The sequence below is a fragment of the Eptesicus fuscus genome, chromosome 2, assembly GCF_027574615.1.
Source record: "Eptesicus fuscus isolate TK198812 chromosome 2, DD_ASM_mEF_20220401, whole genome shotgun sequence".
NCBI classification, from domain to species: domain Eukaryota; kingdom Metazoa; phylum Chordata; class Mammalia; order Chiroptera; family Vespertilionidae; genus Eptesicus; species Eptesicus fuscus.
The window spans coordinates 87,940,374-87,964,788 of record NC_072474.1 but is presented as its reverse complement, the minus strand read 5'-3'; the positions used below and the strand labels follow the sequence as shown (position 1 = coordinate 87,964,788).

Sequence of the window (24,415 nt, the reverse complement as noted above, 5' to 3'; positions counted from 1 at the left end):
CCTGCCTGCCTTCCTGATTGCCCCTATCCATTTCTGCCTGCCAGCCTGATCACCCCCTAACCACTCTGCTGCCAGCCTGTTTGCCCCCAACTTCCCTCCTCTGCCGGCCTGGTTATCCCTAACTGCCCTCTCCTGCAGGGTTGATCACCTCCAACTGCCCTCCCTTGCAGGCCGGGTGCCTCCCAACTGCCCTCTCCTGCTGGCCATCTTGTGGTGGTCATCTTGTGTCCACATGGGGGCAGGATCTTTGACCACATGGGGGCAGCTATATTGTGTGTTGCAGTGATGATCAATCTGCATAGTACTCTTTTATTAGATAGGATAGAGGCCTGGTACAGGGGTGGGGGCCAGCTGGTTTGCCCTGAAGGGTGTCCCTGATCAGGGTGGGGTTCCCTTGGGGCATGGGGCGGCCTGAGTGAGGGACCTGTGGTGGTTTGCAGGTGGGCCACGCCCCCTGGCGATGCAAGCAGAGGCTCTGGTATGTGGAATTTATTTTCCTTCTACAATTGAAACTTTGTAGCCTGGAGCAGAGCCAAGCCTGGGGTTCCCTCCGAGGCCTGCGTGTGTTGGGGTTATAATTGAAACTTTGTTGCCTTAGGTGGGTGGGCCCGGCCAGGGTGTGTGGAAAGCTTTGCTTCCCCTGTTGCCGGCGGCAACCCTGGCCTGCTCTCTCAAGCTCCATTCTGCCGCCATTTGTTTGAATTTGTTTACCTTCTATAATTGAAACTTTGTAGCTTGAGTGGAGGCTTAGGCCTGCAACGGCTGGCAGAAAGCTTGGCTTCCTCTGTTACCTAGGAAACCTTGCTCTCTGTGGCTGTAGCCATCTTGGTTTGGGTTAATTTGCATAGTCGCTCTGATTGGATGGTGGGCGTGGCTTGTGGGCGTGGCTTATGCGGGTGTCGGAGGTATGGTCAATTTGCATATTTGTCTATTATTACATTAGACTAGAGGCCCGGTGCACAAAATTCGTGCACAGGGGCAGGGAGGGGGTGTCCCTCAGCCCAGCCTTTACCCTCTCCAATCTGGGACCCCTCGAGGGATGTCCGACTGCCCGTTTAGGCCCGATCCCGGTGGGCAGTCGGACATCCCTCTCACAATCTGGGACTGATGGCTCCCAACTGCTTGCCTGTCTGCCTTCCTGATTGCCCCTAACTGCTTCTGCCTGTCAGCCTGATCACTCCCTAACCACTGCCCTGCCAGCCTGATTGATGTATAACTGCTCCCCTGCCAGCCTGTTTGCCCCCAACTTCCCTCCTCTGCCAGCCTGGTCACCCCTAACTGCCCTCCCCTTCAGAGTTGATCGCCTCCAACTGCCCTTCCCTGCTGGCCATCTTGTAGTGGCCATTTTGTGTCCACATAGGGGCAGGATCTTTGACCACATGGGGGCAGACATATTGTGTGTTGGAGTGATGGTCAATCTGCATATTACTCTTTTATTAGATAGGATAGAGGCCTGGTGCACAGATGGGGGCTGGCTGGTTTGCCCTGAAGGGTGTTCCGGATCAGGGTGGGGGTTCCCTTGGGGCTTGGGGCGGCCTGAGCGAGGGGCCTGTGGTGGTTTGCAGGCCAGCCACACCCTCTGGCGACTCAAGCGGAGGCCCTGGTATCTGGAATTTATTTACCTTCTATAATTAAAACTTTGTAGCCTGGAGCAGAGCCAAGCCTCCTGCTCGCTCCGTGGCTGCCACCATTTCTGTTTGGATTTGTTTACCTTCTATAATTGAAACTTTGTAGCCTTGAGTGGAGGCTTAGGCCGGCAAGGGCAGGCGGGAAGCTTGGCTTCCTCCGTTGCTTAGGAAACCCAAGCCTCCGTCCTGCTCTCTGTGGCGGTAGCCATCTTGGTTGGGTTTATTTGCATATTCGCTCTGATTGGCTGGTGGGAGTGGCTTGTGGGCATGGCTTGTGGGTATAGCGGAGGTATGGTCAATTTGCATATTACTCTTTTATTATGTAGGATAGATAGGCATTTTATTTCTGTGCATCAACTTAAAAAAGAAGGCTTCAACTATCACACAGAAATGTTAATGCTTTACAAATATTACTAAATAGCACAAGAAAGTGAAGCCACTTTCACACTTGTTATAAATGAAATGTTAACTGTAAGAATAATGTGTTGGAAAATCTGTAGAGAGAATGTATTCATTACAATGGAAAGCAGAGAAGTACCTATTAGTTGTAACTGACATTGTAAACAAAATCCCTATAGAAATAATACTGAAAATTGGAACTAAAGTCCATTTTGTAAATGTAAATTGGCAAGACCAAAAAGATGCCTGCCTCTTGAACAAGAGAAGCAGTGTTTAATCTGCTTAAACATTTTGTGTGGAAACAGAGAAAGCTGAGACCTATGGATTTTTCTCATTTATTTTCCATTGTAACATCCTTCAGGGTTTTTCACAGCAACAACAATGGCTCTAAATAAGCAACTCGGGCATGCAAAAACAGTACAGATTCAGCTTTACCAGGTGGTAAAAAATGTTCCTTCTCACCCACAGCTTTGACCAGGTCACCCCTCCCTGCCAGTGGCCTCACCATTGTTCTCCTTATCAGATGTAGACCCCTCTTCTCAGCTCCAAAGGCCCCCTCCAGTTTTCCCAACTTTCATTTCCTCTCGAACCTGCTGTATTCTTCCAGCCAAGAATCCTTCCTCAGTCCTTTCTTCCAGGGCCCGAACCTTCACCACTACCTCTTCCATGCACATCCCTGTGAGAGATGCACTGTCAACAATGAACTTCTCTCAAGCCTGGACTTGCTAGGTTAAATGACCAATTGCTTTTATTTGCTTGTTTTTCTTTTTAAATCTAATGGCATTTGCCCTGTATAAAAGAGATTATCAAATGGGACCAAAACCCCAGTAACAAATTTGTAGAGTATTTTATTTATTCATTTTTTAAATCCTCATCCAAGGATCTGTTTGTTCTTTAAAATTGATTTTTAGAGAGTTAGGGAGAGAAATAGATGATAGATAGATAGATAGATAGATAGATAGATAGATAGATAGATAGATGAGTAATAGATAAATGACAGATATATAGATAGATGATAGATAATAGATAGATGATAGATAGATGACAGATAGATAGATAGATGATAGGTAGATAGATAATCGATAGATAGATAGATAGATGATAGATAGGTAGATAGATAGATGACAGATATATAGATAGATGATAGGTAGATGATAGATAGATGATAGAGAGATAGAGAGATAGATGATAGATAGATAGATAGATAGATAGATAGATAGATAGATAGATAGATGATAGATAGGTAGATAGATAGATAGATAGATAGATAGATAGATAGATAGTAGATAGATAGATAGTAGATAGATAGCCTCCCTTATGTGCCTTGACCAGGAATAGAACCCTAAACCTTTTGGTCTATGGGACAATGCTCCAACCAACTGAGCACCCTGACCAGGGCTCCAGAATATTTTAATCATTCATGTTTAATCTACTAGAACTACATGAGGCATGGTACAGAATAAAAAATAAAGCATCTGCAATACACTTAAATACAGGGGAAATAAGAGACACTCCATTATATTTTACGATTGCTGGTTGTAGGAATTTCAGTTGCTGTAACTTCAAGGCACATGCCAGGACTGGAAGGAATTGGGAAGTTAGGCACAAGATATGAGAGGAACAAAGTCCCAGTCAGCCCCATATCCCACCATGAAAGTGGTAACTTGGCAACGAGATGAGAAGGAGGAACAGAGAGAGTCATGATGAGGAGGGGAAACCGGTTGGCACATGAGCACAGTATTCCAAATAGGAATAAAAATAGACCAGAGCTCAGCCTGCCAGGCAGAACTGCCTTGGGGCATCTGACTAGATACCAAATGCCAAAATGAACACACATTAGTGACATGAATAACTCTGATTAGCCTTAGTTTCTGCAAGTCTATTCTCTTCCCTGCAATAAACATTACTATTAGCTTGCTTATTTTGTGGCCATTAAAACTAATCCTAATGAGACTCCCAGTTGCAATGCAAAAGGTTGGATTAATTTCATGCCCCTAACGTATTTTCTTCATAGCTAAGAGCACCTTCATTCATGCTCTCAAAAATATACTGAATATAAAGGTTATTTTGTCAGAAAATGGCCTAAAATAATGAGCCTTGGTTTCCTTGTCTATAAAATAAGGATAATAGTATATTTCCATTAAGTTGTGTTGAAAATTAATGAGACAGATCTATAAAGCACTTAACACAGCAATGGACACCCAGCATGCATGCAATATGTTAGCTCTTACTTTTGTTATTGATATTACTATTACTATAAGAACCAGATGACAGGTGTCATTGTAACCTAACTTGAGCTATAAACCAATAAAATCTAATCTTTAAACCACACAATTTTATTTATGTGCATCATCTATAGAATACAATGAATCACACTTTTTTCCAAACCCTTTGATTCTCCTCTGTCTGGTCAGGTGCTGGCCTGATTCACAATCAAATGGAGGAAAAACATGAGAGATCAAGGAAAAGGACTAAAGGAGAAGATTTAGTATTCTTTAGTCTGTATGATAGTTAAAAGGTGCATCTGTCCTCAGAGGAGGGCAGATGTCATTAAAACTGCTTTGCAATCTTCTCTTTAAATGTCCTGAAGATTTGTCATTCTTCCTGTCTCCTTCTTTTGCACTTCACACCTACCCTCTGTAAGCTCATCCACTCTCCCTATTTCAGTAAGTACGCTAATGACTCCCAAACTCTTGTCCCCTCATCTCCAACCTCTCTCCTGAGTTTCAGGTACCTACATCCGACTGACATACCAGAAAATGCATGTGTCCAAATGGTGCTCTCTGCCAAACTATTTTTCCCCCTGTGGTCTCTACTTTGGTAAGTTGGTGCCACCAACACCTTCTGCCTCTTCCCAACCAAACACCTGGTTGTCATCGTTCCTTCTACCCTTTCCTCTCCTCGTTGGATCATAATTCTCCAATGTGTGAGTCCTTGGGAACACAGATTTTGTCTTGTCTGCTCCTGAATGCCCAGTGCCTGAAACAATACCCACACATAGTAGGCACTTCATACCCAGCTGCTGTCCACCTGGCACAAAGTAAGCACTCCATACCCTTCTGCTGTCCCCATGAATGGCACAGCATGCGGCCCCATCACTGCTGAATGAGGGGGGAATGTGCTTCTTCAAGCCAAATTCTCAGAAAACAAAAAGAACATTAAAAAGTTCCCTTTTCCTTAGATCTTTCCGTTTGTTCTTCTAATCAAAGCTGTTAAGTAATGTGAAACAGTTTTGTTTTCTATCAGAAAAAGGTACTCTTTCTTTTGTTATAATGTCAAAATGTTAATCCTCTGGCTGTTGAGTTTCACAGTTAAACAAGACATTTTCCGGCATTCAGACTTGATCCTATAAAACTCTGTAAAAATCCTCTATTCAAAAGTTATACTTAGCAGGGAGTCTTCTGAAATCCAAATCGAGAAAATTGGAAACAGCTTAACAACCCCAAAGAATAATATTTCATAAAATCTTAGGAAGTAAAAAGCCAGGTCCCATGGGGCCGCTGGCTGGGTGCATTGACATTAACTCTTTCAGACCCTCAGGCTACTTAGTAGACAGAAGTAAGGTGTCAAATGTTCCTCAAGATTTTTGAGTGATTACATCTAAAATGTTCTGTCATTTCCATTTGATTGATTTTAGTAAAATGGGATTCTAAAGCAACAAATTTCAACTGGTGTACCACAAGAATTTTTTTTAAAAACATGCAATACCTGACTATTTAATCCGGGGCACTGATCTCTTTTCCCTTAGATTGTCAAATAAAAAAATGACAACAGCCAACACAACAATAGCCGTCCTGTGTGAATGAATCAAAATTATACCTTTTGGGTCAGATTTGCAAAAAATATATTTTTTGGTGTGCCCCAGAATTTTAGTACTTGGTTTACTAGTATAAGTGCCACAAGATGAAAACGGTTGAACATCAGTCTTCTAAAGCACAGATGTTGCTTTCTTGCTCGGAAATATGTGACCTTGCATATACTGTGTGTCAAGTCTCCAGTCAATCAACTCGCATTGCTCTGATTCATAAAAATAGCAAAAATGTGCTACCAATAACAGAAATAAATAAAAGGTCAGTACATTCATGTCTGCATCTGTATTTGACTTGCAGAAAAAGAGCCTTCATGAAATAAAAATATTTCAAGCCCTTTTATTTTTATCCCTACTATTCTATACTGGGCACAACTGAACATGACATGTTTTCTCCAGTGAGAAGACTGTGAGCGGGCAGGCTTAGTTTCAATACAAAGCCTATGCCTAAATTATACTTTTGTGACATCTTGTCCGAAGAGACCGAAAGCAAAACTCCAAACTTCTTCTCACCAGGTCAGTACCAGCAGTGCTAAGCTAGAGGGCCACTTTCCGGTCCTGCGTTGAGATTTATTCAAACTGCTCACCATGAAAAGAAAAATAGCAATATTCCCATGAAGAAGAAAAGAGAGAGAAAAGCCAATTTGGGGGCATGTGCAGGTAACCATTGCTTATCTAACCACAAATTACATGGTTAATGAATGGAATTTGATACATATTTGTGTGTGTGTATATATACATATACTAGTATATGTATGTTATATATATATAATCATGTCCTATTTACATATAGAAATGTTCCTGTATGTGTACTTTTTGTATAAATAAATCCTTAACCTTCTATTATGGGCCTAATGTTGTAACTCTAACCTTTAATCTACCCTAATTAAGTGCTTGTAAAGAATAATTTTTAAATAAATAGTCTTGTACACAGAACCACCATTTTGTGCTAATTTTGAATGCTATAACATTGAATGTACATAGGACTCCTCCTTCCTCCTTTTAAAATGTGTAGGCTGTTTTATAACAGTGACGTCCTAGGTCCGTGAACTCAAACTGGCCCAGATTCAAACAGGTTCAAATCACAGCTCTGCCCAGTCCTACCTCTATAATCTAGAACAATTTACTTAACCTACCAATTTTCTCATCTACAAAATGGGAAGTATCTCAGTCAGTTTGGGCTGCTGCAACAATACCATGGACCGAGTGGCTTAAACAACACGCATTTATTTATTTATTTTAAATATATTTTATTGATTTCAGAAAGGAGGAGAGAGGGAGAGATAGAAACATCAATGCTGAGAATCATTGATCAGCTGCCTCCTGCACGTCCCCTACTGTGGATGGAGCCCATAACCCGGGCATATGCCCTGACCAGGAATCAAACCGTGACCTCTTGGATCATAGGTCGAAGCTCAACCACTGAGCAACACTGGCCGACACAACAAACATTTATTGTTCATGGTTCTGGAGACTGAAAGTGAGAGATCAGGGTGCCAGCACAGTCAGGTTCTTGGTGAGGGCCTCTTCCCGCTTATGCCCTCACATGGCCTTCCTTGGTGCATGCCACAGAGAGAGAGCAACCTCTCTGTAGTCTCTTTTCTATAAGGACACCAATCCCATCACGAGTATCTCAACTAAACCTAGTTACCTTGTAAAGGCTCCACCTCCTAATAGCATTCTATGGGGAGTCAGGGTTTCAACAGGTGAATTCTGGAGGGACGCAAGCATGCAGCCCACAACAGGAAAAATATCCATAACCCTCACAGTGCTACCGGGGAGTAAATAAGACAACGTCTCTAAAATTCTTAGCATGGTACTTAGTATATAAGAAATGTTCAGCACGTGCTATATATATCAACATCATTATTATCATAGCAATATTATAATTGAACACTATTATTAAACACTATTACTTTATTCTTTTTAAATTCTCTCACTGCCTTAACCATATTCACCAGAGAGAAGCTTAATTTAAAAGTAATTGATATTCCCTTCAGCAAAACCCAAATAGGATAAATTCAAAGAAAATTACATCTAGACACAAAATAATCCACCTAATAGGGCTTATCCCAGGAACAAAAGGTTACTTCAACATTCAGAAGATAATACATGTAATCCGCAGGTTAACAAACCAAAGGTAAATCACATGATCAAGACAGTGGATGCAGAAAAAGCATTTGATAAAATTCAACATCTTTCATAATAAAAATTCTCAGGAACCCAGAAGAAAGATTAATTTAAGGGTTCACCTAAGTAGGTCAGCCCGACCCAGGTCACTCTGCCTTTTTTAATGTCAACTGTGTCATACAATATTATCTACCCATGGGAGTGACTATCCCATCATATTCACAGTTTATACCCGCATTCAAAGGTAGGGAGTCATACAGGGTGAGGACACATAGGTATGGGATCTTAGGGACATCTTAGAATTCTGTTTTCCATAACAAGCAGTGAACAATAGGAAACCAATATTCTAAAAACAGTACATTTTACAATAGCTCTAAAGGTATCAAACAAAACATGTGCAAAATCTATGTAATCCTACATAATAAAGAGGTAATATGCAAATTGACCATCATGCCCTCGCACAAGATGGCCACCCCCATGTGGTCACAAGATGGTTGCCACAAGATGGCCGGTAGGGGAGGGCAGTTGTGGGCGACCAGGCCAGCAGGGGAGAGCAGTTGGGGACAACCAGACCTGAAGGGGAAGGAGAGCAGTTGGGGGGGGACCAAGCCTGCAGGGGAGGGCAGTTAGGGGCAACCAGTCCAGCAGGGGAGGGCAGTTGGGGGCGACCAGGACTGCTTGGGAGAGCAGTTGGGGGCGACCAGGCTTGCAGGAGAGGGCAGTTGGGGGCAATTGGGCCAGCAGGGGAGCAGTTAGGTATTGATCAGGCTGGCAGGGGAGTGGTTAGAGTGTGATCAGGCTGGCAGGCAGGCAGGCAGAAGCAGTTAGGAGCAATCAGGCAGGCAGGCAGGCAAATGGTTGGGAGCCAGCAGTCCTGGATTGTGAGAGGGATGTCCGACTGCTGGTTTAGGCCCAATACCACAGGGATCATGTCTAAACTAGCAATTTGACATCCCCCTAGGGGTCCCAGATTGGAGAGGTTGCAGGCTGGGCTGAGGGACATCCTCCCTGCACCCCCTCTCCCCCACCCCAGTGCACTAATTTCGTGCACCGGGTCTCTAGTGGAAATTATAAAATGCTGATAAGAGGACCAATGTAGATATAATAAATGAGAAGATAAACCAAGTTCATGATTTAAAAGATTCCATATATTTTAAGATATCAAATTGACATCTCCTTAAATGGATCTACACCACAATACCAATAAAAATCTCTGCAGGATTTTTTTATTAGCTGATTCTACAATTTATATAAAAAGTTAAACTACAAGAACTAAAAAATAAATTTTGAGCAAGATCACTGTTGAAAAACTCAACTACCAGATGTTAAGACTTAATATAAAGGTACAATAATTAAGTCAAAGTGGTTTTTGGTTCAGGCATAGACAGTCACTGGAACAAAATAAAGAACCCAGAAATAGACCCACATGAATATGCTTGATTAATTTTTGACAAAGACACAAAAGCAATTTAATGGGAAAAGAATAGTCTTTTTAACAACTGGTCCTAGAAAAATTGGAAATCCATGCGAAAAGAAAAAAAATACCACTTAACCTATACCTCAACCTTATGCCAAAAGTAACTCACCATGATAATAATAAAATAAAAACTATATTTATTTTATATAAGTCTTGGGAGAGCCCTAACCAGTTTTGCTCAGTGGTTAGAGTGTTGGCCTGCAGAGTGAAGGGTCCCAGGTTCGATTACAGTCCAAGGGCATGTACCTTGGTTGCGGGCTCGATCCCTGGGGGTGCCTATGGAATGAAACCAATCAATGTGTCTTTCTCTCCCTTCCTTCCACTCTCTCTAAAAAGCAATGGAAAAATATCCTCAGGTGAGAATTAACAACAACAAAAAAGTCTTGGGTGAAATGAAAGGAGAAAGTCTTTCTGCAAATCAGTAAGGTAAAGAGTTTTTATGATACAAAAGCATGTTCCATACAGGACAAAATTAATTATTTGGACTTCATCAAAATTAAAAACATTTGTTCTGTGAAGACAAGGTACAGACTGGAAGAAAATATTTCCAAATTATGTAACAAAGGACTTACATTCAGAATATATAAAGAACTCTCAAAACTCAGCAATAAGAAATCAAACAACCCAAGAAAAAAATGAGCAAATGAACAGACACTTTACTAAAGAAGATATGCAATCACAAATAAGCATGTTAAAAGATGCTCATCATTAGTCACTGGAGAAATGCAAAACCACAATGAGATACCACTACACATCTATTAGAATGACTAATACAAACAACAAAAATCAACCTGACAATACTTAGTGCAGATGAGATTATGGAGCAACTAGAACTCATATACCTTGTTGATGGGAAAGCAAAATAATACAGCCATTCTAAAAAACAATTTGGCAGTTTTAAATAAAATAATACATATTCTTACCAATCTAAGTATTTAGCATAGATAAATTTTCTTACAAAAACAGTGCATATTTAGTAACTAGAGGCCCAGTGCACGACATTCATGCATTGAGGGGGGCAGGGGGGTGTCCCTCAGCCTGGCTTACACTCTCGCAGTCTGGGACCCCTTGGGGGATGTCTGCCTGTCAGCTTAGGCCCACTCCCCAAGGGGTCCTTAGCACTACCTCGGAGGCAGGAGAGGCTCCCGCCACTGCCACTGCACCAGCCATGAGCTCGGCTTCTGGCTGAGCAGCGCTCCCCCTGTGGGAGTACACTGACCACCAGGGAGCAGCTCCTGCATTGAGTGTCTGCCCCCTGGTGGTCAGTGCGCATCATAGCGACTGGTCGTTTGGCTGCTTGGTCAATTTGCATATTAGGATTTTATTATATAGTATAATTTTCATAATTGCCCCAAACTGAAAACAAAAAATGCCCTTCAACAAGTGAATGAATAAATAAATTGTTATATATGTAGGCAATGGCATACTACTAAACAGTAAAAAGGTGAAAACCATTAACAAATATAAAAGTATTTTGCTAAATGAAAGAAGGCAACCTCAGAAGGTAACGTAGCATATGATTCTATGTCCAGTATATGACATTGTGGAAAAGCCTGGTTGTTCTAGGTTTGGAGAGCAGGACAGTGGTTTCCAGGGGTTGGGTAGATATGTGGGTTTGACTACAAAGTACAACATTAGGACTGTTCTATATGCTGATTATGTTGGTGGTTACACAAATCTCTGTTACAATTCATAGAACTACACACAAGAAAACAGTGAATTTTATTGTATAACTTAAGAAGTAAAAATTAAACAAATAAAAGTAATATTCTTATCATGGGAACACATATTAACACACTAATATAAACTGAAAAATAAAAGCATCCTATTTCTGGCAGAGAGTAACTTTAGTTTGGCCAATTATTTTGACATTGAAAACTGACTTTTACCAATCAGATAAATTTCATAGAAACTGAATGAATTAAACTCACAGCTCAAAGTTTTAATACATATATTTAAAACACATCATAATGTGAAAAGCTTCTTATCAAAACAGTTATATTAAAAGAGGTTAATTGAAATCAATATTTGTTTTCCCAATTCTATCTGCATATATAGTGTTAATCAAAGTGCCTCTAAGTAAAATAATAATACATAGACATTTGATAAGTCCTGAAAAAGGCTCAGAAATTGAGACCATGAAGACTAATGACTGAACAACGAATTCATGTCCAAGTAAGGTCCTTTCCAGCTCTGTGCTTTCAAAAATGAAAGGCGAATCTAACCAAGTTGCCATCTAATCATTGAAAATAATTTTTAATGACAGATTATTACTATGTGACTTTTGACAATAAACTGGAAAGTTGTTCAAAATAATTGAATGTCATTATTACAATAAAACTCCTTCTATTCCCATAAACTAAATTATGTGAATAAGTTTTCAATGCACCATAATCTAGAAGACAAAAAATCAGAATAGAATTAATGCCAAACCCTATTATGTTCTACACAACCAATTTTTGAAAAATCTGACATAAGATAGCAAGATAAATTTCCAAAAATGTCACATTTAAGTTTAGTAATGATGTATAAACACTTAAAATAGATGTAATAGATTTAAATCACAATTTTTATGATAAATTAATAAAAATTATTGACACTCAAAGTCTCATGAGTGAGGAGAAAATTTCAAGTAATAATTTCCACTTTAATACATGGTTTTGTTCTAGAGATGTATGATAGGGTGATAAAAATAATTATGAGCATTGAAAAGAGATTACACCAAAATTTAATTCTGTGGGAGAAAGGGAATAGAAATCAGAGTTCAGAGAGAAAGAGGCACTCTGTAAGATTTGCTGAATGTTAAAAGAAGAGATTGTAATATTTTAATGGTTGGTGAGTAGCAAGTCACTGTGGAATTTAAATTGCATTGGACAGACTTAAAATAGTAATATAAACTTTCACTTTAAAATGTCAATTATAATATCCTTCAAATTGTATTCTTTGTCACTCTACATTCATCATTTAAAATGTTTAGATATTAACTTAAAACTGTGCAAGAGGGATATAATTTTGCAAGGTCCTTTTAGAGTTACACAAGCAAACATATTTAGAAGACCACAGTTCTAAAATACTATGTTACACTGCCTCCTCAAAAAGAATTTAGTTCATTTTGTTTAAATGTGTGCAGGATTTAAGAGACAAAATAAACATATGGATTGAGCAGATGAAAATGAAGACTGAAATTACTCCCCAATTGCTGAGCTTAATAACATTGAAATGATGAAGGTCACAATGCTGTTTGGCATAATGAAGTTGCAATTCACAGATTTTGATGCCATGACTCTAAGTCACACATTAGTTTCATGGGTGGCCCAGAGTTTAGAGTTCAAACTCTAGGATGCAGGAATTACTAAGCCATTGCCACATCGCTGTAGCTCACTTTCAAAGAAAGCTGATTGAGCTTAAGGAATTAATTATAACCTCCAAAAAGACATAAGTAGCACCCTATCTTGGGAATTTTTGGAGACAAATATAAAGCTTAGAACTAAGCTAGTATTTCCATTGTATGGGGGGTGGAAAACCAGTAATTTTTTTCAACTATCTGATTCTGTAAACATGTATCGGCTATGATTAAATGACCACCATGCGAGATATAAAGCTGGATTTAGAATAAAAATAGATGTTTTAACTTGTTCAGAGTGTGAATGATCAGCCTTCCTGTTGGAGTGATCAATCTGATTTTTGACCAAAATAGTCATAGAGCTATGTGCTTATGATTATATATATTGGAAAAAATCAGACTTTTGCTTTGTAGCTAAAAATTCCTGTATTTAATCATATAATCTATAAGATCACAATTGTGGATTTCTAATTGCAAGGCATGATTTTGAACAAAATGTAGATGCCATTGGTCTCCGGCCATTGAACAAAATAATACTCTGTAAGAAGCATAGGGGTCAACCTATGGTCTTTGGCTTCTGAGCTATCAACCTCTCTAAGCCATGCAGCTGACCTGTAAGGAGAGTGAGAATAATGAACGCAGGTGCGGAAAGAAACCCTCCTATTTCTGGTTTAGGAACCACTGTGCGACCTCAAGCAAAGCAACATTTGGCAGAGAACAAAAACCCAATCTCAAATGATCTATAAACAAGACTTCTGAGCCCAAAGAGAACAGGTAGTATTTAGGCTCCACAAGAAATCTGTTTTGCTTGGCACTGCTTGTTTTTGCTGGGTAAGTGGCACAGTGAGATCAAAACAAGGCTGTGGTTCTCACAGAAAAACAGTGGAAATCCACAAGATGAGATTTCTCATGGCTCACAGATTGAAAGAAGTTGTCAGGGGCTTTAAATGATTTTTTAAAAACTTCACAGCAAAATGAAACTCAAGTACCAGACGAGTTGATCATGAAGTTTATTAAGAATTCTTCCATATACTTTGCTGTGTCACTAACCAAATAACAATAGTAATGTAGCTGTTGCTGGTATAGCTTCTCTTCCTTCTCTTTAGCCACTCTCCCTCACATGCTTATATTACCCCCCTACCGACAGGTGCTTCAAAGCACTGAGAGTGGATATAATTTTCCCACTGGGGGCAAAGTATGGCAGGCCGATGGAGCAGAGTGGTTGGAACCTAGAGAGCCCGAAGGAAAGTATTAAGAGATAAATTAGAGAGGTAACCGGGGGCCAGATAATGTAAGGCAGAAGGTCCATGTTGCACAACTCCTGGAGGAAGTATTTACATTGATTCCTGTGTTATTGAGGCTCTCCCATAGTTGTGCGATGCAACAGCACTAGGAAGGGGCCTGAAGGTTGTAAAGATGGTGGCGTTTATATTGACTGAGATGGGTAACCTATAGAAAACTTGGAGGAGGAAGATGTGAACATCTAAGAGATCAATAGAATTTGAGTTGCAGAAAAACATGTTGCTGCTGTGTGGAGAATAGTCTGCAGGGGCATAGGGAGGCTTCAAAGAACTTAGTAAAGGCTGGAGGGACAATCCACACAGGAGTCCACGTGACCTGGTTGGACCAGGTAGTGGTTGTGGAGGTGGTGAGCACTGGTTGGATTGTGTGTATATTTGGACTCAATAGAACTGGCTGACAGATCAGATATGGTGTAGTCCCATTTGTTTATTCTTCCTTTTGTTTCCTTTGCCTGAGAAGATATATCGGGAAAAAATATTGCTACGAGAAATTTCCGAGATTTCACTGCTTACATTTTTCTAGAATTTTCATGGTTTCCAGTCTTATATTTTCCCTTTTCCAGTTCCTGGTAAACTGCCTGGTACATAGAATATGCTTCTAAATGTCTTCTGAATAGAACCATTTACATTTGCATAGTGCATTAGGGCTGCCAAAATTCTTTCAAATACATTATCTCATTTAGCCCATAACACAGTTCTACCATCCAGGCATTATTACTTCTATTCTACAGCTGAGGAAAGAGAGGTTAAAAGGGTTTAAGAAACTTGCTCAGGACCACGCAGTTATTAAGTAAAACAGTCAGAGCTTGAATACAAGCCTTCAGACCTAAGTTTGGTACCCTTAAAAAAAGCATCCACATATGGAAGAAAAAAATGTTTTTGTAATTTAATTTTTAATAATTTAAAATTATAAATATAGGGAAATTTGAAGTTCTAGGAAAAGCTCATTTTAGTCAACGATTTATTGTAATGAAAAGGGCATGGCTAGTTTTTAGTAACTCCATGATGCTATATCTATAATCATCTATCTCCGGCAAAACAATGACACTAAGTATCTCAAAGAAATAGTATTACATAATTTCTCCCAAATCAACCACACTCAAGTAGGAGAAATTCAGAGTATGTGTTTTACCAACATCCTGAAACTACAATTTTGCTGTTAATGCACTGAAGTGGTTGCTATCAGCAACCAGAGCTAGCAAAGCAAATAAGATACCAGGAAAGGAAAAGGAAAATGAAGGAATAAATAGCCAAAGTTGCTTCATGACAGGGGGGATCTCTTTAGAGACAGAGAAATACCATTTAAAAACTACTTTCCATATAGGATTTCAGACAAGGTAGAGTGAAGGATTAGTCAGGAAGTTGAGAATGATTGATGGGCTTTGACCTTTTGCCCCCTGTGTTCTCACAACTCAACTCTGGAAACACACACTAATGTTTATTTTAAAACCTCTGAAGAACAGTTCCCACAGCATTATCACTTTAGCACATTATTTACTTCACAAGACTCAACATCGACATGAGAAGGAAAGGATGAGACAACTGTGTATCATTCTATCTGAGAACAAAATATCTTCGGAGTTATGACTGATTTAAAGGATGCTCGGAGAAGATGAATTGAATTTACAGAGCTATGCATTGGAAAAAGCAGCTGTTACAAGTTGTGGGTTTTGGCTCAATTCAGTCTGAAAGACATTTTGAAAGTTCTTGTGAGAAGGGGCTGTAACAGAGGGTAGTGTTCTAGAATTAATAATCCAATCAGGATGGGCTTTCCCAGGATGGTGGACTAGTGGGCAGATGATACAGCCGAGGGAGCTGGATTTAAAAATAACCTTGGAATGACCTCCCTGAACCTCTCAGTTTTCTAATATATAAAATGAAGATGAATTATCAGGGATTTATTCTGGAAGCCAAGTGAGCTTACAGCTGTGAAAGCACTTTGGAAAGGAGAATGGGGTCCATAATGTAAAGGTGGTTTACTATTTTCTTGGGGCCAATGATTTCACAAGTGGGAAGGAGAAGACTGAGATGGGAGTGAACTTTAGTCATCACTCATTTCATAGGCTAAGTAGGAACCTGACCCCCAGTACAAGTTCACAGTGTTGAATGCCTACACCAGACCACCTTCTCTTTGTCAAATGGGACCCTTCCCCTTTTAAAACATGCAGAATTCCTTATGTAATGGACTCCACTCAACTCCATTGACATTTAACCCATGTCGCTTTATAGTTTCTGTGGGACATCGGAGTTACAGTTCTTTTTACATGGTTTCTCACATATGGGTGTGCCAGATTAGGTTTAACACTCCTACAGGAAGGAAGAGTGGTCATTAGTAGTAGTAGTCGTAGTAGCAGTAGTACTTTGCAAAACAAAGAGTTCTGTGCCTGACCAAGGTTCCTCAAAAGCAGCACTCTGGATATTTGGGGCCACATAAGTTTTTGCAGCGGGGGCTGAGCTTGTGCATTGGTGGTTTATAGCACCATAGTAGGTTTCTACTCACTACATGCCCATGGCAACTCCTTCTGTCCCCAGAGTTGTGACAACGAAAACATCTATAGACATTACCAAGTGTTCCCAGGTCGGGCCTACAAAATCATCCCTTGTTGAGAACTACCACACTGGACGGGGTATAAATTAATTTTATGAATACTGTAATTACTTTTATTTCTTCAGATTTCCTGGTTTAATTCTCTGGACAGAGTAGGTACTCAATTAATAGTCACTTAATAAATGAAAAAGAATGAAAAAAGAACTTCATGGGTTATAGATATAAGTGGCCCTACAGCATAAACCCTTATATGATTATAACTATATTCTATGATAACTACTTTTCTAGTTAGCATAGAGTATATTCTTAGTACATAAACATATTTTAATAACTATGTGTGTGCTAGAAATTATAATTTTATATACACACAAAGATCATAACTAACAGTAGCTTTATCCCTAGCACACATATTATGAACATATATATGATGGCTAGCATCCTGGTGGAATTAAGTCTGCATGGAAAAATATTATAACCGATAATTCTAAAAAGTCTATGATAAGTAGAGAACCTCAGATGTACTTAGTAAATTTCTATTTTCTTTAAACACAAGTTTTCAAATATAAATGGATCATCAATCTTTTCCAAGATCAGAAGATTTGTAATATCTTCTCATATTTGGAGAACCTACATTAAGTGGCATTTCAGCTGGGCTACTAAAGACTACGAATGTTATTTTGATTTTCAAGAACTAGTACTTTTTGACCGTCAGCGTTAAAGAACACTGATGACATTTTCATTTTCACATTTACTCTGTGGATTCTTAAGTCCTCTATCAACATGCTACATTGTCCAAATGACCACTGATAAAGTGTTCTTACCAAAAGAGGGGCAAGTGTAGATGGACAACAAGAGATTTGAGAGACTTCTTTCAGATACAAACACTCACTCATCCCTCTGATGGCTTGTTGCTATCTACCATCGTTTGGAAGGAATCCTAATTTAGCAGCAGACCTCTACTAAAGACTGTGTTAAAAAGAAATAAAACAAACTTCTACTTTTGGCTACGATGTAGTAACTTGTGGCAAGTCAATGCCCTCACCATAATACCGGAAGAGCCAGATAAAACACAAGAAACATCTTTTTAAAGGCATCTGGCAGCTGGTGAGACTAGTAAGAGGTGAGTGGCTAAGACCTCAGAGAGAAGATAACCACAGGAAAAACAGCCAAGATTCTGCAATGCTCTTTGTCTTACGGAACTTGCTAATTCTTGTCTTGGTGCTAGAAACTGAGAATCTGGACATTGGGCCACTGTAAAGAGGTAAAGAAGTCAGTAGAGCTTTGGCAATCCCACAGGGGTAGAGAAACAAAAATTAGCATTTTAGTGCTGCCCCCCAAAAAAAAAAAAAAATGAGTATTGAGGGATCAAATAAACAGTGAGAAAGGAGACACAGACAAGTGGGCCATGGGAAGAATTTCCCTTTAAGGCATTTAAGGATTTCCCCTCAAGGCATTTGCCACAAAGAACAAGAAGCTAAATTAAAAAAAAAAAAAAGGTGATTAAAGAAGAAATCCATGAATAGGTTTTGGGTAATAGTGAGAATAATACAAAATAAAGTGATTATAATTTATCAAAAAAATAGAAGAAGGAGAAGGAGAAGGAGAAAGAAGAAGAAGAAGAAGAAGAAGAAGAAGAAGAAGAAGAAGAAGAAGAAGAAGAAGCAGCAGCAGCTAAAGAGCTCAGCAGAAAACCTCTGCAAAGTGCAGCGGAAATTCCAGCAATCCTGTTGTCTCCTGCTCTAGTATATAGGATCCTCTTTCTAAGTTACTTGGCTTTCACACTTGAGTTGCAGTTGAGTGACAGTCCCAGGAGCGGTCCACGAAAGGAGGTGATATGATGGGGTTGTTGATCTGGATCACATGCTGGGATGGTAGTGAAGTTAACATCATTGATGGTTAAGTGGCGATAGACATTCCCTGGCATGAGGAGGTGGTCCAATTTTTAAAACCCTCAACAGAGGTGAATTGGAATAATATGCTTCTGGAAAGGAAAGCACTGAATGGGTTAACTTACCAAGTGTTTGAGACGTACAGAGGAATAGTAACTATAAGGACAATGGATTGGATGGCTTACTGCTGAGAATCAATGTCCTAGAAAAAGATAACTCAAAGCTACAGGCAACTGCAACTCAAGTGTGAAAGCCAAGTAACTTAGAAAGAGGCTCCTATATACTAGAGCAGGAGAGTCTAGAAAGCTGAGGATGCCCTAGCCGGTTTGGCTCAGTGGATAAAGTGTCGACCAATATAGACTAAAGGGTCCCAGGTTCTATTCTGGTCAAGGGCACATGCCCGGGTTGTGGGCTTGATCCCCAGTGGAGAGCATGCAGGAGGCAACGAATCAATGATTCTCTCTCATCATTGATGTTTCTATTTCTCTCTCCCTCTCCCTTCCTCTCTGAAATCAATAAAAATATATTTTAAAAAAATAGAAAGCTGAGGACCAGAAGTGATCAATAATGTAGACCCATTAAAAGTAAGACCTTCTGCCGAAACCGGTTTGGCTCAATGGATAGAGCGTCGGTCTGCGGACTGAAGGGTCCCAGGTTCGATTCCGGTCAAGGGCATGTACATTGGCTGCGGGCACATCCCTGGTGGGGGGTGTGCAGGAGGCAGCTGGTCGATGATTCTCTCTCATCGATGTTTCTGGCTCTCTATCCCTCTCCCTTCCTCTCTGTAAAAAATCAATAAAATATATTTAAAAAATAAATAAATAAATAAAAGTAAGACCTTCTATTCCATCATAGGCACCAAGAAGAGAGAGAAAAGGGAAGCCACAGAGTGGGAACTCTTCACAATACGTATATCCCACAGACTGCATATCCAGAATGCATTAAAAAGTATAAGTCGAGAACAAAGGCAGACTACCCAATGAAAAAATGGGCAAATATTTGGACACACACTTTGCAAAAAGAGATATTCAAGTAAAAAATTTGTGAAAATTCAATTAAATTTATCAGGAAATGCAACTTAAAACCACAGAGATACAATACTATTATCAGAATTGCCAAAATTAAAAAGACAGGTCATGCTAAGTGTTGGGGAAGATTTCGAGCCACTGTCATTTTCACACATAGCTCATAGGAGTATAAATTGCGACAACCACTTTAAAAACTCTTTTGCTGAACAAATACATAGCCAATCAAAGACATGAGCAAGAATACAGTAGTCATAGTATCACTATTCATAATAGCCAGAAAAAACTCAAATGTCCATCAACTAGAAAAATGCATTGTGATATTAATAATATATTAGAATACTATACAACAATGAGAATGAGTAAACCACAAGAAGATGAAAACATAATGGATCTCTTAAACATAGTGTTGAGCAAAGGCGGCTAGGTACAAAAGGAGGACACACTATAGGACTCCATTGATATCAAGTTAAGAAATAGGCAGAACTACCTAACGTGCTGGAAGGCAGGGGAGAGGCTCTTTTGGGAGGCGAGGCTACCAGGAGAGGGCTCAGAGTGTTTCTGGGGTGCTGATCATATTCTCTTTCTTGATCCGGATGTGGACTCCACAGGTCTGGTCCCTGTGATAGCAGTTATTGCACTGTACACATTATTTGTATGCACCCTTGTATGAATGGCATAGTTCAATTACAACTGTTAAAAATGCAACGAAACACAGACACCTACCTTGCTTTCCTTTTTCCTGCTCTGGTGAGAAGCAAATCCTGCTGATGTTGCTGCTTTCGGTTTGGTTTCTAAACTGGGAGCATTTGAGGAAATTGGGCCAGGAGGCGTTCACCATCCCCAGGACTGACTCGCAGCCCTCTTTTGCAGCCTCACAGAAGGACCGACAGGGCAGGAGTCCGTGACTAGAAGAAAAGAGAAAAGTGAAAATTAACATTTTTATAGACGGCTTCTCGAAATAATAATGAAATTAAAGTTGGCCATGAGGGCTGTAATAGTATCTTAATTGATATTCACTGTGTCAACAGCTTAAATTTCTACATTCAATCCTATAACAAGAGTGTCAGACATCCTAATGTCCTGGTTCTAGAGGGAATAAGCTAGTTCCATAATACATCATCGATCTCCTGTGGAAGCATTGACTCCCCCAGTATTTTTCTTCTGAGATTTGAGGTGTTAACATAAACCTGTCAATCCAAAAGGAGCTCTACTTAATGTCAAAAGGAGTCAATTAACCTGGAAATAAAGGCCCCCAAATTGGAAAGGCAGAAGTAGGTCACAAAATAGGGTCATCTCATTTCTGTTCTTTCCTTTGAGAAATTCAAAGTATCTCTGAGAGGCAGAGGGAAAGCTGTTCCTTAATTTCCACTGCCTCCCTGGAAAAGACACATTAAGACATGTGGCAACTCAATTATTTACTTGCAGTTATAAGCAATGCATTTATCGATAGTTTATAAAGTTACTCATCTTCTCAGATTTCTATTTTATCTTCTGCAAAATAGAAAAATGCAGACAACTGTCTATTAATGGTAAGAGAAATGATGCCCCGAAGCTTGCCTGTATTCACCTGACATGCCGTCAAACACTCTGGCTCCAACGCTCAGTGTCTGGGGACTAGGAAGCTACAGTGCCAAGGCCCTGGGTTTGTTCTCTTAGAGACCCAGGTGGCTTTTTCTGCTTTGCAGCTACAGACTGCATCTCTCACCCTGGCTGGTGAGCATTTCAAATGATTTTTTTTTAAAAACTGGGAAAGAAAATATACATGTCAGTCAAAGCAAAGCACACACTTCACCAATGTAGTGTCACTAACATGTTTCAGAGCCACACAATATTAGATCTGTAAGAAACCTTAAACAACACCTCGTTCAAACCCTTCATTTGAGACAGGACCTGATTCTGGGATCGACTGAAGGTCACATAGCTTCTTAATGGAAGAACTGGGAAGAGAATCCAGATGTTTCTACTTTCAGTCCACACTCTATCTACTCTCCTATATTGTCTACGCTCATATAAGGACCTAATAATTGGGCTTTAAGAGTTCCTTGATCAAACAGGATCTCTCTTGGGAGAGAGATCTTTTATATATAAAAATGTGGAAAAGGGGTACTCAGCAATTTCCTTCAGATACGAGTGCTTTGGACCTCATAATCTGAAGGTTAAAAACTTGTGTTAAAACTGAATAGCTTTATTTTAATTGATTTGAGAGAGAGAGAGAGAGAGATGTTATTCCACCTAGTTATGCATTCATTGGTTGATTCTTGTATGTGCCTGACCAGGGATTGAACCTGCAACCTTGGCATATCAGAACCAACCGAGCTACCTAGCCAGGGTCCAAACTGAATATCTTTTAGAGTCCTGATATTCACATAGCTACCTATCTACATTCATATGTCATTAAATTTGTTAGTGAAGATGTAGAACGATAGATTTTGTACTTGAAAGATTAGGCTTACGGCATAAAACATGTTGACCTGCTCTGGGCAAGTATCTTGGTGTAAAAAGAATACCAGACTGCCATTCAGGAAATATATTAGGTATTTATAGGACTAAAAAGTATCACTCAAATAACATTTTCTATCTCATTCCAGAGAAGTCAGAAACTATATTTTCTCAACTAAAACGTGGGTGCATGGTTGAGGAAGGTGGAGAACACAGAATTCCTGTGCACTAGCTTACACGCTGCTAGACACTCTCTTCTGAGTGCTTCGTGCGCATTGTCACCTTCCTTTCTCACTACAGCTCTAAGTGCCAAGTGCCAGTACTCTCATCCCTAATACCCAAATAAGGAAACTGAAGCACAGGAAAAACAAGAGACTTGGCCAAGGTCACTGAGGGAGTGAGTGTCAGAGCCAGGATTCAATATTTAAGAGCAGGTAATGTTCTGTTGGAGATGGCTGTCTAGGTTGGGTGCTTGAGTGGGGTCCGGATGGTATCAGAGACTGGGACCTGGGTCAGGGACTCAAAGGCAAGGGAAAAAATGCCAAAGTCAAGGACCCAGGACCCACTTTATTAACTATTGACCCAGGACCCACTCTATTAACTACTCTACTACATGTCAGTTCTTACTCCAGGCATGTGTGTTCCAAAGCACAACTCAAGGGCAGGTAGGAACTTGATAGGCACTTTCGGAGTGGACCAGCCATATACACAGAGATTGGGTTCTCCTTCATTCTACAAACTCCTAGTTAAGCTGCAATGATCAGTGTTTGCCAAAAGGGCGAAGGAACACAAGGGAAGGAGAAAGTTATGTATCTTTCCTTTCCAGGTGTGAGATAGCCCACCGTAAAACTACAAGACCAGCAAGGCTTGACTTTGGCATTTTTTCCCTTGCCTTTGAGTCCCTGACCCAGGTCCCAGTCTCTGATATCATCCGGACCCCACTCAAGCACCCCACCTAGACAGCCATCTCCACCAGAACATTACTTGCTCTTAAACATTGTCTTCCTTGCCTGCAATCAAAACTGCATTCCCCCAAGTGAGCAGATCGCAATTGGGCTCTCAAAGAACATTGACAATAACACAGAGTAATTTATAATAACAGATGGACACTTAATCCTCCCAAAGGTGTTTGCATCGTTAGAAGACTTGCTGGAGCAAAGGAATCTCTAATTAACAGCATGTCAGATGCCATTTACAAGAGGGAAAAATTCATCCAACACTGGGGAGCGGGAGATCACTGCAAAGCTAACTCTCGAGGCTCAACTCTCCCAGGTGGTTCCTGGACCTGCTCTCACCCCTGAGCCCACATATGTTTGGATCACGCCACATTTTTTTCTCGGAATCCTCTACAGGGAGAGCAATGAAGTTTCATGCAGGGGCCCAGCAGACTGCTTTCTGTTCTAAAGCTGTCTTAACTCCTAAGCTGACATTCTCATTGACTTTTCCTACGGACACTTTCCGCAAGAAAGGGTAAGTCCGCCACCCTGTAACTTTCACACGGCCACTCCTCAGTGTCTGATCTTGTGCCAACGGTTCACCCACACCAAGACTCAGTTTCCTCAATTGAAAAGTGAGAGGTTTGGAAGAGCTGAGTTTATACGCTGCTTTTATCACTAACATTTCACACATCAAAATGTATCCCTTAACACAGTGCTTCTCAGAGGAGCAGTGATAACCCCACCGGTTTTGCTAAATTTCAGAAAGTAATAGACATTTTTTTTCCTCGAAAATTTGTTCTGGGAATATACAGAAACATTAAGATACCATTAGGCCTCCCATTCTAAAAATGGGTTCTAAGAAAAATGTCTAGAGTGTTTCCAAATAGCTCTAGGAGGTGTAACCAAGAGAGGCCCATAAGCTTTAAATTGCTGGACCAGGACATGTGAAACAGTGAGAGAGTATTAATAACCAGCAGTCCTTTCGAACAGTGAGCAAAATGAGGAGCCATTTGCTCTGGTTTGGCATGGCATTCAACTGCCCATGAGGAGCTGAAGTATTTTGCTTTCATCACATGGAGCAGTGGGTGAGATAGATCACACTATTTTGGAACATAAGTGCCTATATCCAAGCAACAAGCAGACTGACATCTGAAAACAGTGCTCAGCGCGGGCAGGGGTCGGATCTGGCTATCAGAATACTATTTTAGAAGTGGTGATTATTTTAAATTGGTGTGTGAAGTGCACTTGGTGTCATGCAAAAGTCTCTAACACATTTCAACTAAAGTTTAAGCAGGAAACAGTTATTATATGAGTAATTGATACTAATAAAAGGGTAATATGCTAATTAGACTGGGAGACCTTCCAGATATCCTTCTGGACAAAGCCATGGTGGTAGGGCCGAGGCAGAGACAGTTAGGAGCAATCAGGCCAGCGGGGGGGGAGAGGGGGGGAGTTGAGGGTGAGCAGGTCAGCACGGGGGGGCCAGT

General features: G+C 40.3%; 1 protein-coding gene across 1 annotated transcript in view; it reads right to left on the bottom strand.

Annotated features, from left to right (window-relative positions):
• Positions 1-24,415, bottom strand: part of CORIN (corin, serine peptidase) — a 192,648-nt gene that overhangs the window by 93,682 nt on the left and 74,551 nt on the right. Inside the window, exon 5 of the mRNA XM_008140283.3 lies at positions 20,275-20,456. Within this exon, the coding sequence (XP_008138505.3) occupies positions 20,275-20,456 (182 nt within the window). The remainder of the gene's footprint in view (positions 1-20,274; positions 20,457-24,415) is intronic.